Here is a 17,344-nt window from a genome sequence, read left to right on the forward strand (position 1 = left end):
GAAGTTCAGCAAACTGTCACTAGTTACACAGCTAATTATCAGTGGAGCTGGGACTTAAACCCAGGCGGTTTGACACCACTAAACTGCTCTGTAACACTTTCCATTATCATCATTATGATGATTTTTTTTTTTAATTAGAACGTCTTCGGGGACCTCAGGCTTAGCCAATTATCGGATAGAGAAAGAAAGTGCTGTTACTGACGCAGATAAAAGAAGCGGGCTTGCTTTAATGCTGGATATGATATGAAGAAAGAGCCCTGGTGGTGCAATGGCTAAGCACTGGGCTGTGAACCGAACAGCTGGCAGTTCGAACCTACCCAGTGGCTCCATGGGAGAAAGGCCTGGCGATCTGCTCCCCTAAAGATTAAAAAAAAAAAAAAAAAATTACAGCAGAATAATCAGAGGGTAGGCGACACAATCCTTGAAAACCCCCTGCGGCAGTCCTACTCTGTCACGTGAGCTTGCTATCAGTCAAAATCAACTTGAAAGCACCTAACAATAACACTGATATGAAGGCTAGAGAAAAAAAAATTCCAGAACAAAACCCAAAATTCCTGAATGATTATACTATTAAAAATAACACTGAACCTCATCCAAGCACCAGGAGCACTCATTATCCACTCCCGGCTGTTAACACAATGCTTTCCTGTGTCCCAGTGCTCTGCCTCACTCCGTTTGACTTCACCACCCTGCGACACAGCCAGGGCAGGTATTCATTCCTGCTTCACAGAGAAGGAAACCAAGGCTCAGAAAACAATCCTTCCAAGTGGTGAATTAGCAGCTAATTAAAAAAAAAAAATGGAGGTAAATATGTATGTAACAAAATATTTGCCATTTCAACATTTTTTTTAGCATGTACAATTCAGTGACATGGCTAATTACCCTTAATAAAGATTGCTGAAGTTTCTTAAGCAATTACTGTGTGCTGTGCACTGGCCTAAGTGCTCACCATGTGTTATTGTTATTTAGCAATGGTCTTCTTTTGGGTATTATTATTTTGCCCATTCTGCAGATGAACAAGTTGAGGCATAGAGAGGCTAAATAACTGGCCCCGCGGCACAAAGCTAGCGAGGACCTCTAGAACCGTTGTTCATAACTGCGTCTTGGTGGTAGTGATGGGCAGGGGTGGATTAACCAGTAAACAAGGTACATGTGGGCTTACCTGTGTTTACTTACTAATCTGTAGTGCACAATTGCACATGGCTTTTACCATATCTTTGGTGTGGTAAAAAAACAGGTGGAATTGTGCACTACAGATGAGTAAGCACAAATAAGCACAAGGTAAGCCCATGCATACCTTGCTTCTTGCATAATCCGTCCCTGGTGATGGGGTTCATAGCCAGAGTGAAGAGAGTTGGCCAGTCTCACCAAGAACCTACTGTGCAGTACACCCTGGAAGATTTAGAAGGTAGGAGACATAAGCCTTGCCTTCTGGAGTTCACAGGCAGTGGGATGTGGAGGAAAACAGCATGGGATTTGAAGTGGGACAAACCTGGAGCAACCCAGCTCTGGTACTCACTGGTTGAGGCATGTTTAATTAGCCTGTTTCTCACCTGTATAGTAGAGCTTAAGACAGACTAGGAAGAAAGGCCTAGATATCTACTTTGAAAAATCAGACAGTGAAAACTTTATGGAGCAGAACTGTCTAATCCCCAAGCGATCGTGGGGATGGCACAGGACTGGGCAGCGTTTCGTTCTGTTGTACATGGGGTCGCCATGAGTTGGGGGCCGACTCGAGAGCAGCTAACAGCATAGTGGAGCTACAACGCTCTGCCTTGTGTGGCTGTCATGAGGGCTGTGGTTAAGGCCAGGCTAAGGTGCCTGACACTCAGCACAGAGAAATCTTGCTGCAGTTTCACTTAAGAGCAGACACACACACACACAGAGCTAACATTACTAAAAAAAAAAAACTAGGCAGCACTTAATAAGTGCCAAACATGAGCCTCAACCATAGTTATGCAAAGAATTTGCTAGGGCAGAGCGGGTTGGGAAGATCAGGGCAGGTTCAGAGAGAGGGCATGAACTCAGGCCCTTCTTTGATTTAGGGCAAAATGGAGCCCGTGGAAAATTCAAGTGAACAAGGCCAAAGAGTTGATGGACAGCAGGTTTCACAAAGCAACCTTGGCCATTTTCTCCTTTCCCCAGGGCCAGATCCTTTTGGCTCTCCACCTCCTCGAAGGGTTGGACATTGTACAGGAGAAAAGCCACTGGCAAAGCTGCTGAGGCACAAGACAGCATGGTGTTTGGAAGGGCCAAAGTGCAGGATTGCAAGGAGGGGCATTGTCAGTGTGAAGCTGATCTGAAGGCCAATGGTGAAGGGTCTCAGACTCCCTTTGCTTTATTGTGTGTGGGAGAGGACTAACCACTGAAGTGAGACAGGAAGTCAATTTTCAATGACGGGACAGTCAACAGTGCCAAATGCCACAGAGAGCTGACGATGAGGTCTGCGGAGTGCCACTGGCTGTGGTCATTATTGCCCAAAGTGGTGGTGCTAGTGTGGTGGGGGAAGAGGTGTACAGAACACAGACCTGGGGCCCAGGCCTCCTGACCTGTTTTCTACAGCAGAGAAGTAAACATGTTGACTGTCTGGAGAACCACCCCAGTGTCAGCTTCCATCTGAATGCCAAAACGACGAGCATGTACAGGCTTGACATACACACAGTGGAACAAAGGTTGTGGTCAGAGGAGGACATCTCAAATATGAATAAGACCGCAAACCAAACCCAATGCTGTCAATTCCGGTTCATAGTGGCCCTATAGGACAGAGTAGAACTGCCCCACAGAGTTTCCACGGGGTGGCTGGTACATTTGAACTGCTGACCTTTCGGCTGGTAGCCAAGCTCTTAACCACTACACCACCAGGGCTCCTCAAGATGAATTAAAAAAAAAACACCCAAAGCAAACTCATTGCCGTCAAGTTGGTTTCGACTCATAGCAACCCTATATGACAGAGAACTGCCCCATACAGTTTCCAAGGAGCACATGGTGGATTTGAACTGCTGGCCTTTGGGTTAGCAGCCTGAGCTACCAGGGCTTCCTGAATTCGAATAGACCCTGGGCAAACCCAGAATCTTGGCAGTGAAGATAAAAAGCAAGCTGAATCTAATACATAAACTCTTGGCTGCTAACTGAAAGGTTGGTGGTTGGAATCTGCCAGTGGCTCTGCAGGAGAAAAGACCTTGTAACCTACTCCCATAAAGACTGCAGCCTTGGAAACCACACGGGGCAGTTCCGCTCCGTCATGCAGGATCGCTGTGAGTCGGAATCGACCTGACGGCACACAACGACAACGCATGGGAGGTCAAAGATGAACTATGCTTTTTTCCTATTGCTTTTTAGTTTTTATTACAATGATCCACATTCACGATGGCTCAGAAGCTCTTGTCCTCAAACCTGCTCAAATCCCCAGGCCTTTCTAAATGATGAAGCTGTCGCTGTTCTGCATCACAAATAATATCAAACACCAGCTAGACCAGCACAGTGCAACAACTCTATGTAACTTTTTATTTTGTTGGCTTGGTCAATACTGTCTCGATTATTGAGCCAACAGCACCTGGTATATACCGTTGCTATTTGTTATATTTTCTCTTCCAGCTGGCCTTCCTATGCATTTCCTAAGGTTTTGGTTTGATTTAGATTTTTTTTTGGTTATTAGAAGTTGCGTTGATGCTTTTTAAAATAGGGCAGACCTTTAAAGAAAGAAGCAGAACAAGAAATAAAACCCGGAGTGGAGGTATTTACGAATAAAGCGCACAACTTTATTCATTGCGTTGCTCTGAGTACAACAGTGGTGCGGAGTACAACGGCAAAGGAGTGCAGTTAAGTGCTGCTTGCAACAGGGGCGTAGGCAGGTGAGCGGCTGTAAAGCACAGCAATCTGGAGCCTGGCAGGCTACCTCCTCCCCTGCGGACAAGCACTTGGTACTCAGGGCGCAGACAGACAACCACTCACTTTCACAGGGGACACGACACAGCTTTCAAAACGGGGTTCTTCCAAATATTTGCTTTCATATTTTGAAAGAGGAAGGAGGGAAAGAACTGTATGCCTTCCAAACTTGGAAAAAAAAAAATCCACAAACCCAACTTGAAATGAAAAACCTGGGAGAGCTTTGATGCAGGGTTGTCGGCGACTCACAGGTATTACACACATGATGAGTGGACAGGTCTGTATACAACACCCAGAAAGAACATCCGTTTTGTGGACAATCGTCTTCTCTTCCACCAGGTAAAGCAACATATGCAGATATAATCACTTAGCGGCTCATCGCCTTTCTGAGTCAACCCGTAGAGTATCATCTCCTCCCACCTTGGGTCAGTGGTTCAGGAAGTGACTCATGGGTATTTCACTCTCACGAGAGACACTTTTGGAAAAAATCTTAATTAATGATAACAATGGCACTCAATTACACTAAGCTTCAAAAAGGCTGGAGTCATTTAATTTTGCAGCGTACACACACACAGTTTGGAAAGTTTCTTTCAGCTTAAACTGACCACCCTTCCCCTCCCCCTCCCTTTCCCTGTCCATTTGAGTTTGCCGAAAATTCAACCAGACCAAATGAAAATACAAAAATCCATATGCAAAGCATATTGGTCACCATCTCTCCACTGCTTCCTGGTCAGCAGATGGAAAAACAATTAAAAAAAAAAAAATGCCAAACAGAAAAGTTTCTCTTGTCACAAGGTAGTTCCCATTATATGTATCGTCACCATAAGGTGGTATCATTGCAAATCTCAAGCCCTATCTCTTTTTCTGGAAAGTTCTTTGAGAGGGAACAATGAAGAGTGCATTTTAGGGCACACTGATGAACACTTGGCTCCTCAAAAGAAGACAATTGTAAAAGTCAAATACAATCAGGGCTGCCATTGGAAGTACAGATGAAATCGCTTCTAGAGATACAAAGAGATGATTTACAGAAACGGAGCTTGCTTCAGGGGGCAGAGAGGGGCTGATGACGCGGGGTTCATTTTCCTTCCACCGCCTTTCATGAGAATCAGGTAAGGTGCTGTGAGCACGGAGCCTGGTGTTGCCACCTGTCGCATCAACACGACAGAGAAGGCTGGCACCAAGGTTTTTAAAAAGATCTATCTACTCAAAAGTGGTTAATTTGATTTTTTTTTTAAATTTGCAAAAGCATATAGAAAGCAACTGTTTAGAGAAAGGTGTTTGCTTCAAAGTGTAAAGAAATTAGGCGAAAGTTTTTATCAACATTACCAGTTCGACAGCTCCAAGTCAAGTTGACTGATGTAACCTGACTGGGGCGGGGGGAGGAAGAGAGCTGAAAAAGAGAACTGCTCCAGCCCTCCCTTGAAGAGGAAACTTGACTTGGAAATAACAGACTTCAGGCGGAGTGGGGAGGCAGGGAGAGACGAGAGAACATCACAGATAGAAAACTCTTTTTTTTTTCTTTTTTGCACCTTATTACCTATTACTTAGCTTTTCTAGTTTCAGAGAACCGGCTATCCTTAGTTTTGAAAGAAGTCATATTAAGAACACCTCATAACTCACCCCAAAGCAAAGTGTGGATGCAAAGTTGCACGAGTTTCCGAACGTTATTCCTGTGATATAATAACATGGGAAGACTACATGATATCCTGGCTTTTCTGGAAGAAACTTGAAAGGAAGCACTGGCTCTCACATCTCATGTATCGTGTATCTCATGTATCTGTCACATCTCTGACTTTACAAGTCACAGAGGCGTACATGAGATGTGACCTTAAACAGTCACAAGTACACTGAATGCTCAAGAATGTAGCCCTTTATAGATGCACAAGGGAAGCTCGCTGAGGACAGAATTCCTCCTCCGAGTGACCTACCCTGGCAACCTGTGTTCCCAATCTGAATGTGAAAGGCAGTGTGGGGCAAGGTTTAAGCTGAGAACATGAATGTTCTGTACTGTGGCCTGGACATTTTGAGGACACACATGCTGAGCCTGGGCTCACATCATGGAGAGAGAATTATAGCCCATACATTGGACTGGGGGTTAGGAGAACCAGGCTGCCCCATGACCTGTTCTCCCAGCTGGAGTCTTCTACTGCGTTCTGGTGTCCAATGTCCCCTCCCCAGAGCAGAGTACTGCTCAGCTTGTAGACAGGAAGCTACTGGTATTTTCTGGCAATGTGTTTTTCTGTGGGGTAGTTTAAATTAGGTAGTATGCTTGATATTGAGACAAGTCTTTTTTTCCCCCTCAAGCTGGATACAGAACTGAGTTCAAAAGATACAAGAAAAGTAGTTTCATTAACGGGAGCAGATTTAGAGCTTAGCTCTTTTGACTATCACTGCCATCTTGGGCAGGCCCCTTAACTCAGTGTCTCTGCAACATAAGGAAGTTGACGTTTTCTTCAGACTAACGTCCTGATCCTAGGACGCAGCTACTAACAGACCAATGGGCAGGAATTTTAGCAAAACCATCTGATTGTGCCCATGTTTCCCAAATACCTTGAGTTTTCCTACACTGACGTCTGATCTGCAAAGTATACTTGCGTCAGGCCTCCTTAACTCATGAAAATCTTGGAGGCCCTTTATGGTATCCATAATGAAAAGAACTTCTCTGCCAGCTGATTGCTGGGACCCCCTCGGCCACCATTGTTAATGACTGTCGTAGGGAAAGGCTGGGGTATAGTGGTCCCTATTCCCCACACCCTCACACCCTGTAAGAAGCCTGGAGGGCAGGACCCCAAGGACAGGACACACAGGCTTCGGGCCAAGGCTGCCAATGTAGGATTGCTCAGAGAGAAGATGGGACAGCAAAACACCGAATGAAGCAAGACAGAAGTGATACGTGAAGAGGCAATGCTGCAAGCTGCAGCCGGGCTTCAGGTCCAGCAGGGGCTGGTCTCATCTCCTCATCACCAACCCGTCCAATGCACGCACATGCGTGCACCATGAGTGTGCGTGTGCGCATGTGCACACACGTATGCGTGAGAACGGTTCTCAGACATTCAGTGCATAGCACTGCAAAGGCAAGCAAACGTCGATTCCTCCTGCAAGTAGGCAGGAGAATGCTGCAAAGCAATTAGTGTCCAGTCCAGCACCCAGTGTGCAGGCGTGTGCTGCCAGTTGTAGGTCTGCAGCTCAGGCTCCAGAAATATTCTACTTGCTTTTTACCATTAGCGTCAGCTAGACAGCTAGCAATCCTAATACTTGGTGCCAGTAGGAAGAATTTCTAAGCTTTTGTCAGTGACTGATGCAGGTGAATTCAAATGCTTTCTCCTTTGGCTTGAAAACAGAGCTTTAAATTCCTAAGCAGAGCCCCAAAGCAAGAGAATAAATGTGGCTTAACTTTTCTCCGTGTGTATGTGGAGTTGAGAGACCCTCCTTATCCAGCTCGCTTCCTATCTGAGTCATAGCGAGAAGCCTTCTGGCATCACACTGGGGTCTTATATCCGTGTGCTGATGAAACCTTAGGCCCGGACTTGAATCTCGTGTTGCTGAATTTGAAGACTCGGTTGAGATGCTCTGATCCCCACACACGGCCTGGACTACATCTATGGTCTTCAGTCTGATCCCGACACTAGCTACTTTGGTGCATGGCTAAGCACCCCCCTTCTGTGTAGGAGGCAGCGTTGGGAAGCGTTGGGCATGAGCAGTTTAGCCTCATCTAGATCTCTGAGTTGTGTGCCCGCATCTATGCAGATGTCCCTTAGAAGGGTCAGCACAGTGGGACAAACATTCAGGCAGAAATGAGAATAAAAAGCAAATGCAGACTTCACGCAATTACCCTGGGCAAGTTACACACAGTTACACACACACACACACACACACGCAGAGACACAGACTCGGCTAGGCAAGATGAAGAGCTGAAAGGCCAAATTAAATCCATTTTGACGCAATCTACTTTGGAGTTGCAGGGATTTTGAAAAAGAGAAAAATGTGCCTTTCCCTAGCCTGTTACTGAACCGACCTTCAAAACCAAGATCAGTGTTGGGCTTGATCTGAGTCACAGGAAGCCAGGTACAGAGCAGAGGGGCTGCGTTGGTGAATCTTCATTGCTAGGACACACAACTGTTTCTGTTTTTTTTTTTTGCCAAGAGTGATGCGGCCCCTGGCAAACAGGGCTGCAAACATCAGCAACCTGGCTAATCTGGAGAAAGACTTTCCCTTTCCTTTCTTTGCAAAGGTGAGGCTCAAGATATCTCCTAGTTCTTGGTGGGGAGGAAGAATTAAGCATACTATCTCAAGCAGAAAACTGTTAAGGAGGTTTTCTTTTCACTCCTTTTCTTTCTCTTAAAACAAACAAAAAAAACCAGCCAAGTCCTTTGCCAACCACATCCTAGCAGACAGTAGAGAACAAGGAGCTTGTTAAAAACAACTTTTGCTGAAACTCAAACATAGCTGCCCAGCTGCCGGACTCTGGTTTCCATTCCCGCTGAGCGTGGGCAGAGCTGCACGAGGCCAGAAGGAAAGGCTTGTGCAGAATGGCTGCAGCCACATGGATAGGTCCTGGGGCTCTCTCTTCCCAGCCACACTACTAAAGAATAAATACTCATACCTTGGAGTTCTTACAACTGGGATTTTTTTTTTTTTCTTTCCATGTGGCATCCTAAGGGCACTTGCTGGCTCTTCTCCTTACAGTCAGCACGACTGTTGGACAACAGTTAAAGAAAAACAAAGGAAAGTAGCTCCTGTTGTGTATGTAAGGTCATGTAAAAGGTCACATGTGAACATCACTGTTGAGTTTGAGAACACAGAGATTTCTACCCCATGGCTTCTTGGCAAGTGTTGTTGTTAGTTGGCCCAAGAGTCGGCTTGTGGGTGTTTTAATCAGATTTTTCCCTTTTTCTTGTTGCTGAGAGACAGTAGTTAGCAAATTCTCCAATCAAGTTTTGAGCCTTAATACAACATCCTATGTGTCCCTGCCACAGTCACTCCTTTTTCTAATTGCTGTCTACCCGTGGAAGTTAGAAGAGTTTTGCTTTTTTCTTCATGTCGTTGCGTCTCCAAAGAGGCAACCTGTCGAACTCCTGTATAGACATTCCAAAGACTTCCCGAAACACTTCTGGGGCTAAGTGGCGCTGCAAAGGAGGAAAGAGCAGGGGTCAGTGCTGATGGGGATGCGGATGGCTCAGAAAGTTGCTCTCTGCTTTATAACTAATTATTTCTAAGAGCAAGGTGGGATGGCTAGAGAGGAGCTTGCCTCAAGCCACGGGGCTCATTACAAGGCCCTGGGCATAGGGGCTCCTTACCTGGTCAGGCCAGCTGAAGTGCCCTCCCACCAGATACCAGAGCTGGCGGAGTAGCAATGATTACCATGATAACACCAAATAAACAAATCAAACCAAACCAAACCTGCTGCCGTCGAGTCAATTCCGACTCAAACAACAACAACACAACAACCATAAAACCCCCAAATTAAACCCATTGCTACTGAGTTGATTGTGACTCAGGGTGACCCCATGTGTTAGTGTAGAACTGAGCTCCATAGGGTTTTCTCGGTTGTAATCTTTACAGAAGTAAATTGTCGGGCCTTTCTTCTGCGGCTTTACTGGGTGAATTTGAACCACCAACCTTTCGACCAACAGCTGAGTACAAACCGTTTGCACAACCCGGGGACCTAGTAAAGGTTATAGGAAGTGATTTATTTTGCTGGAGGTGACCCCACTTCAGCTCCTTGGAGTGTTGAGAAGATACAGGAAAAACGTGCCACAACAATACGAAAGCTAAAGAGAGAGGCCTTCAGGGTAGTCCTCTGGGAGCCCCAGGGCCTCCTTCTGGCTCAGCAGCAGTTCAGGTGGATGCTGGGTCTTACTGGGGGGACCATCCTTCTGTCCTTCCTCCTAGGAAAGTTCCCTTAAGATACTGGAGACTTTATTCTCTGGGCCAGGCTTACCTCTTACACACAGGTGCTGCCTTTTGTCAGGGAAAAGTAATGGTTCTTTAAGAGGCTCATGGCCAGAGTTCTTAGTTAAAATCATTCGGATGTAAAACAACAAAGATCAGTCTTCCATGTCTAAGGAGATCTTGGGTATGTGGACCCAGATAACCCTTCAACAAGGAATGCGGAAACAGCGGAGGGAGACTTGTGCAGTGCTAACCTCTTTATTGAGGGCTCCCTCCTGACAGGGACCTAGGGGTATGTGCAGAGGGATGGAGACGCCCGTTCCTTCATCTCTAGTCATAGTTATGGCACCGTCAGATTTCCAGACAGAATGACGACATTTATGCTGTGGCTCTTGGGTGGTACTTCTGGATTTCACCAAGCTTGTCTCTTAAATGTAAATTTGGGGTTTCCTCCAAAGTTACCTCTTAGTTCTACCTACAATATTGGGTTGATCCTTTTTATTTCATTTCATTTCCTTTTTGCTTTCACTGAAGACATAAAACATTTCTTAGGGGAAGGCACAGGGAACTGCAATTGGGAATGGATTTTTTTTTTTTTTTTTTTTTTTACCTCCAGCCTGGTTCTGTCCACGTCTCTTAGGATTTTGTTGCGCCCTCTGTTGGTCACCATGAGCATTTCGTATGGAAATATCTGATAAGGAAAGAAAAACATCTCTTCTAGAACAGTGCTGTCCATTTCATTACCAAGCAGAATCCACTTAAATCTGCAACTCCCAGGACAGAACTTCTAAGAGGTTACAATTAGAGCATCAGAGCAATGGGTGATCCCCCTTCCAGACCAGCTGGAGCTCAGGTTCCCTAGTGCACAGGGACACACTCTCAATCATTCCTGGCTCTCCAAACAAGTGTCTCCCATAGCAACGTGCCTTTAGAGAGACTTGCTGAGTGAAAGAATACGAATGTACTATGTATTGGGGATGATGATAAAAATTCAAAGAGAATTGATTATTCAGACACAAAGAGAAATGAAGTTCTGATACGTGTGACAGCACGGAAGAACCCAGATCTCCTTAGATGAACTTTGAAAATATCATGCTGAGTGGAAGAAGTCAGCCACAAAAGGACAAGTATCGTATGATCCCACCTATATGAAATATGTAGAACAAGCAAATGCACAGAAACCAAAGTTTATTAGTGATTGCTAGGTGTGGGTAAGAGGAGGAAGCAGGAGGTTTTGCTTAAGAGCTTCTGCTAAGGTCGATGAAAAAATGGGAAACAGATACCCATTGCCCTTGCCGTCAAGTCGATTCCAACTCACAGTGTTTCTACAGGACAGAGCAGAACTGCTCCATAAGGTTTCCAAGGAGCAGCTGGTGGATTCGAACTGCTGACCTTTTGGTTAGCAGCCGAGCTCTTAACCGCTGCGCCACCAGGGCTCCTGGCAACAGGCAGTGGTGATGATTACATGACATGGTGAATGTAGCTAGTGTCACCGAATTACACATGTAAAAAAGATTGAAATGGGGAATGTTTTGTTTTAGATATATCTTAACACAATAAAAAATGGTTGAAATGGCAAATGGTTTGTTACAGATTTTCACCATCAAAAAAAAAAAAAAGAGAGACAGAATTGAAATTACAGGTACCATCTTGTCTTTTACATGATGCCTTTTATCTGGCAGGATAACTTTGCGAAGGGTTCAACAATCTTGTTCCATGCCTAGCCCATGAGTCCTGAGCCGGGTGTGCTAGAGCAGTGCTCCTGGGCTGACATACTGAAATAAGCCCTGGTCACCAGGGAGCACAAGCTCTCGGGCATCTCTGGGTGTACGGGGTGTTCCGGAGCTAAGGTTTGTCCAGGGGCCTGGGACTGAGGAGGTTCCTGAGATGCAAGACCTTCATTGCTAAAACTGGGAAGGTCCTGGGCAAACCGGGACAACTCAGCCACCTATCTGGAGCACTCTGCTGCTGTTCCACTCTGCACTGGGCACGCCTTGCAATGCTCATGGCAGGGTCCAATTAATCCCTTGGTCACAGGGACAGATGTGCCAGCACTTCACTGTACACACAGAGCTTTACAGTGAGGGCTTAACTTGCTGACTTGGTAGGGCAAAACCAAAGAATGGCAGGTTGCTTTATGGTTTTGCCTGAATGCACCAGCCCAAAACAAAGTGGGCACAACCCTCTGACATGGTGAAAAAATAGCAAAATGAGAAATTTTTAAGGCTCTGTCCCAGCCTGTCATCCCTGTATAAGAGCAAAGAGAAGAAGATCCGCACTTGCCTTTGGTTCCAACATGTTGGGCATAGACACTCCTCGGTCCATCCGCATTCCAGGCATGTGGCCATCTGGAAGGGTCTGCAACAGAAATACCAATTCAGGAGGCACACAGAACAGCGTGGGGAACTGAGAAGATGACGGTGGGCTCCCAAACGTCCCTGTTAGAGTCTCTAGTCCTTGCCACCATTTATCTCATAGACATGCCATCTTGATTACCACGTATTTTTCAAAATGAGATTCTTGCTGAATAAGGGCAGGGATACTTCTCTTTCATATTTAAGTCGGGGAAAGATCCTGACCTAATAGCTATTGACTAATTTGTGAATGTGGGCTGTATGTATGAAAGCATATGGTACGTCAAAACATCTGCCAGGTCTATTGCTACTTTCTTATTTTTATCTTGCTTTTCTTTGCATGTTTCCTTTCTCTCAGTCTCTATCACAATTTTACAAGGTTTAGGCTCTAGAAAGAAAGCAATGGTACCAGAGGAAACTGCTCATTCCTATTGTCCAATGCATGAGTTTCTCTTCATTTGGGATGAGACAAGGGAGAGAAGGACCTGAAGTACTGAGTGGTTATAATTAAAAGAAAAACAAAACAAAAACAAACTAAACTTATACATGGGCAGACTCTTGATGCTGGTCTACTTCTAACCCACAGATGACTCCCCAAGGCCAGATCAAGGAGTCCTCCAGCACCTGGCCTGGTTCATGCCCTGTCCCCAAGACCTGCAAGGACAACTTGAGCCAAGCACCAGGCCTGCCTGCTCATTATGGTTATGGACATAGGATTAGATGAATCAACCAAAATAAGCATCGTCTCAAGAGAAGCCCTTCCCCAGGGCAACGATACACAACTGGATGGAAAAATGGTTGTTCTGGTGGTGTGGTCAGCTCAAGAAAGGGCAAGTGTTCCATACCTGGTAGTCTGGAAAGGAAAGGAAAAGAAAAGATCATAAGGCTAAGTCCACAGAAGATCACGGAAACCTTACTAGAGAAACTAGCTTCTATTGCAGTTTACAAAATGTTTACCCAATGAATCATGTTCTCTTCCTGCTCTGGGTCTCTAAACACACTGTCCGCACCTGCCTCCCTAAAGCCAGGAAATGCCTGCTCCATTTTTAATCCTCAATGAAATCATCCCTCTCTCCTGGAGGCTTTCCCTGATAACCTAAAGGTGCCCCCTTGCCCCCTTCCTTCTCTCTGAATCTCCAGTCATTGCATTTAACACACTGGGCCGCCATGGTCTCTTCAGATGCACGTGCTCTCCTGCTTGCTCACGCTCACTCTCTCTTGCACTAGGCCGTATACACTATGAGGGTAAGGGCCATGTCTTATTGATGGCTGGCTGTATCTCCAGGTATCTAGTACAGGGCTCAGCACATAGAAGGAGCAAAACATACTTCTTACAAACTCTCTCCTCATGGTTTTATATCATCAGAGATCCCCTGAAGTTTTACTAAATGCTGTCTTAGCTCACAGAGGCTATATGTGATATTGGGATACATGACGGCGTGGACATAGCCGATATGCTTGGGATAACAAAGCCTCTCATGGACCTCAGCCAAGAGCGGAGGATGTGGCCAGCATCAGTCAACAGCCTGGCCATGGAAGTCTCACCTCGGACTCCACCGCTGACGTCCCCGTAGCTGTTATATTGAGCAAAGTCTGTGGAAACAGGCTGAAACAAGGAAAACACGTTATAGCAACCATTTTGGAGTCAGCCGAAAAGGGAATGGGATTTAATAAATCCCGGGGATTCTTTCCAAGTGAAATTCCTGGACCATACTTTTCTTTCCTAAGGCGCCCTGGTGGCGCAAAGGTTAAGCACGCAGCTGCTAACTGAAAGGCTGGCGGTTTGTACCCACCCAGCAACTCCTCGGGACAAAGACCTGGCGATCTGCTTCTGTAAAGATGACAGCCTAGAAAACCCTGTGGGGCAGTTCTACTCCATCACATGGGGTCACTAGGAGTTGGAAGTGACTTGACGGCACCCAACAACAATTCTTCTACTACTATCAAATCCGTTATTTTTTGTAGAACGTCCAATGCCACTGCATAAGAGGCTTTAAATCTCCTGCTGATAAGTAAAAAAAAAAAAAAAAAATCACTTCCCTACTTAGTTACACAATTGCATTTGTTCTACTTTTTGCCAGGAGGATGGTAACAAGCGTTCCCATTTCATTTTACAGCAGAGATGATGACTCCAGTGATTCCCTTTTGCTTGACTGTAAATGTTTTTGCTGCATAATTATTTGATCTAGTCTTCCTCTAAGCTTACACAGGCTATTCTTTTGCCTACAGTCAATTTCTCTTTCTCTCAATTGAAGTATCTGATCTTGCCTGTGACCCAAAGTGATTTCACCAGGAGGTCCAGGAGATGGTCATCTTCATTATATCCCAACATTTAGATCAAGTGTTAGATGTATTCAGGTAGTACATGAGCACTGTAAAGGGGACTGGGGAAGGAGTTAACACAGAAATAATTAACTGGAGCCACACATAATGGTCATTTGAGGATAAGAGGAATCTTACCCGGTGAAGCCCATTTTTGCCATAGCCTGGGAGGGATGAGGTTTTAGATGATGGAGCATGTGAAGCTGAATGACAAAAAAAAGGAAAAAGACTAACTGTTAGGGAACTGAAGTCCAATTTTCCCACGCGAATTTGGCAGCGTAAATTTACCTTGCAGAAGGAAGTTTCAAAGTAGATAATTTAAACAATATTGGGCCCAAGTATTCCCAAAACTTCACCATCATTTGTGTGACGCTGGGAATGGGTGGCCAGTGATCTCACTGAGGAGGAGTGGGGAGGGAAGTACAGCCAGTTCGGCTAGGGCTGAAGCTACCTGTACTTCCTAAGATCCCGGAATGTATCTAAGTGCGCAGCACACTTTATCTCTTTGACTCCTCGTTACAACCCTAATAACACAGTTAATATCTTCATCTTACAGAAGAGGAAATAGGGGTAAGAGGTGTTAAATATTTTGCCCACGATCACTCAGCTAGCAAACAGCTGAGCTAGGATTTGAACCCAGGGATGTCTGAGCACAAAACCTCATGCCCCAGTTGGTAAGGTAGCAATAACTGACGTGGAAGGTAGCCATGTAAACAGTTAAGATCTAGTAGGCAGCCGGACCCCTGAGGGGCCTGGTATAGGGTATCACGTCTACCAATAATCTGGATGCCTCACAGGCAGCTAGGCTTGGGTGGGGGCTGGGGGGCAGACCTGGCTTTGCATTCTAGCTCTACAATTTAACACCTCTGTATCTTTGGGAATGGTATTTAATCTTTTTAAGTCTTCATGTCTTGATCCACATAGGTAAAGTGCTATATACTTTTGTAGAACAGAAGCTCTGAATTAGAAGGACCTCTAAAGATTTAAGATTAAATAACCTAATCTAAGATCAATGCCCATGAGGTACTTTTCTGAGGCAGCAGGGTATTCTATTAAGAGTGTGGGCTCTGGAGTTAGAATACCTGGACTCCTAAATCATAGTTTGCTAATTATTAGTTATGTGACAGTGGGCCTGTTACTTAAACTTCTTATGCCTCAGTTTCCGTATTTATAAAATGGGGACAGTAACAATAATATCTACTTCATTGGCAGACTGGGAAGATTAAATAAAACAATATTTAGCAAAAGTACTGGCAGATAGTAAATCCTAATGATACTAATTTTAAAGGTACCCACTGGACAGAAAATTATGCTGCTGATTCAGAACATGTGAGAAAAGATCTTGTGGGTTAAGAGAATTCGCTTATGACAAATATAAACAGGTCAAAATGTATTGACACACTATTTCGGATCCAGTGGATCAACGATCTCCTTTCAAAAGTGTCAAGAATACCGTCGGTCCTCAGATTCTGTATGGAATATATCAATGTAAAGTCACAATGCTTTGAAAATGCCTTGCTTATTCTCTCTCCAGTCAAAAAAGCACCCTGTTCTCTATAAAGATCTCCTTTTTGCTACTTCCCTCTGAGATGATTGTTCTAGAAGGTTGCCCTAGCACATGGGACTGACTTCTCAGAATTAGATCCTCCAAGGGCTCCCCATTTCCGGCAGGAAGGAAACACAGGTAAGGAAGAACCATGACATGCTCATCAGCTGATATGAAGTGGGCTTTCCAGGCTCCCCTTCCTGTAGACCAGCAGAACTGGTCTTGCCTCTCTTGGGATGGTCCATACAGGCTCCTTGCGTGTGGGAGGCCAGCTCTCAGCTGAGGGAAGGTGGCGCGTCTGGGGCTCACCTGAGTTGATGGGAGAATCATAGCGACTGGCTGCGAGAGAGGCTCTTTCCCGGCTCTCCTTCTCCCTCTCCATCTCTTCTTTCAATATCAACTGCCCCAGGCCTGAGTTGAGCTAGTCGCAGAGGAAAAAAAAAAAAGTAAATCCTGCAATTACTTTCATGGAAATGCAGTTTCTTTTTAGAAGATCTTGCAAGACGTTAGTGGCTCTGGAGGGGCCTGGAGGCCTGTGGTCCCCGTGGCCTGGAGATTCCTCAAGAGGAAGGTCAGGTTTTAGACCCTGAACTCCTCTTAGCCTTTTCAATTCTAAGGCTCTATTTCCCTAAAGCCGGGCTGTCAGAAGAATATTCTTCCTCCTTTTCCCTCCCCCCAAACTGCAAGCAGATGACCTCAGGAGCTATGTGCAAATCTGTGTGAATTCTTTATGTGGGTGGTGGTGGTTGGGAATGGTAGCCTTTGAAAAGACGTTACATTGATTTGTTCAAAAACAAAAGAAAAAGTCATACACGCTCATTGTACAGATTTTGGAAACTAGAGAATAACAACCCATAGCCTACCACTCAGAAATAAGTACCATCCAGTATTCTTCTCCGCACATAAGATATAAAACTGGGATCACACTATAAATGCAACTATGTATCCTTTTTCCATATAACTAATATCATGTGCATTTCCCTATGTAATTAAGGATCTTTGGAAAACATCATTTCAAGGGCTTTATCAGCCCCTTGTTGGTGGGAGAGTTTATAATCACCTGGCTCCCTCCACTCCGGGCTATTAGTTGGCTATCCCTCTTTTGGTCTTCTGAGACTCTATAGGTCCCATGCTAGTGAAGGACGGGTATGATGAGGGCGTCTTAGGGGCAGTCCCCCTTCTTCCTTTTCTCCTGGCTCAGGAGTACATACAAGGCCCCCTATCCCTGGGAAAGATTTGGAGAAGTGCTCAGTCCCAAGGGGATCCCACCAGCAGAGTGGGACTCTGGGGGAAGGAAAGAAATATTGTCCCTCTCATCCAACCTGTACACCACCTTGGCTCCAAC

The 17,344-nt window shown here is 45.3% G+C and overlaps 1 protein-coding gene across 9 annotated transcripts in view; it reads right to left on the minus strand.

Annotated features, from left to right (window-relative positions):
* Positions 1-2,943: 2,943 nt before the first annotated feature.
* ABLIM1 (actin binding LIM protein 1) overlaps positions 2,944-17,344 on the minus strand; it is a 319,662-nt gene continuing 305,261 nt past the window's right edge. For 2 of the 9 annotated variants that reach the window (XM_049854685.1, XM_049854684.1), the window contains exons 17-20: positions 16,309-16,420; positions 14,592-14,656; positions 13,677-13,737; positions 12,119-12,984 (exon numbers count right to left, since the gene is read on the minus strand). In XM_049854685.1, the coding sequence (XP_049710642.1) occupies positions 12,947-12,984; positions 13,677-13,737; positions 14,592-14,656; positions 16,309-16,420 (276 nt within the window). In that variant the 3' untranslated portion in view covers positions 12,119-12,946. Of the gene's footprint in view, positions 9,012-10,387; positions 10,469-12,060; positions 12,985-13,676; positions 13,738-14,591; positions 14,657-16,308; positions 16,421-17,344 lie in introns of those variants that run through there. The other 7 variants (XM_049854690.1, XM_049854686.1, XM_049854687.1 and 4 more) reach the window with 7 other exon arrangements.

This window comes from Elephas maximus, chromosome 16 (genome assembly GCF_024166365.1).
Source record: "Elephas maximus indicus isolate mEleMax1 chromosome 16, mEleMax1 primary haplotype, whole genome shotgun sequence".
NCBI classification, from domain to species: Eukaryota; Metazoa; Chordata; class Mammalia; order Proboscidea; family Elephantidae; genus Elephas; species Elephas maximus.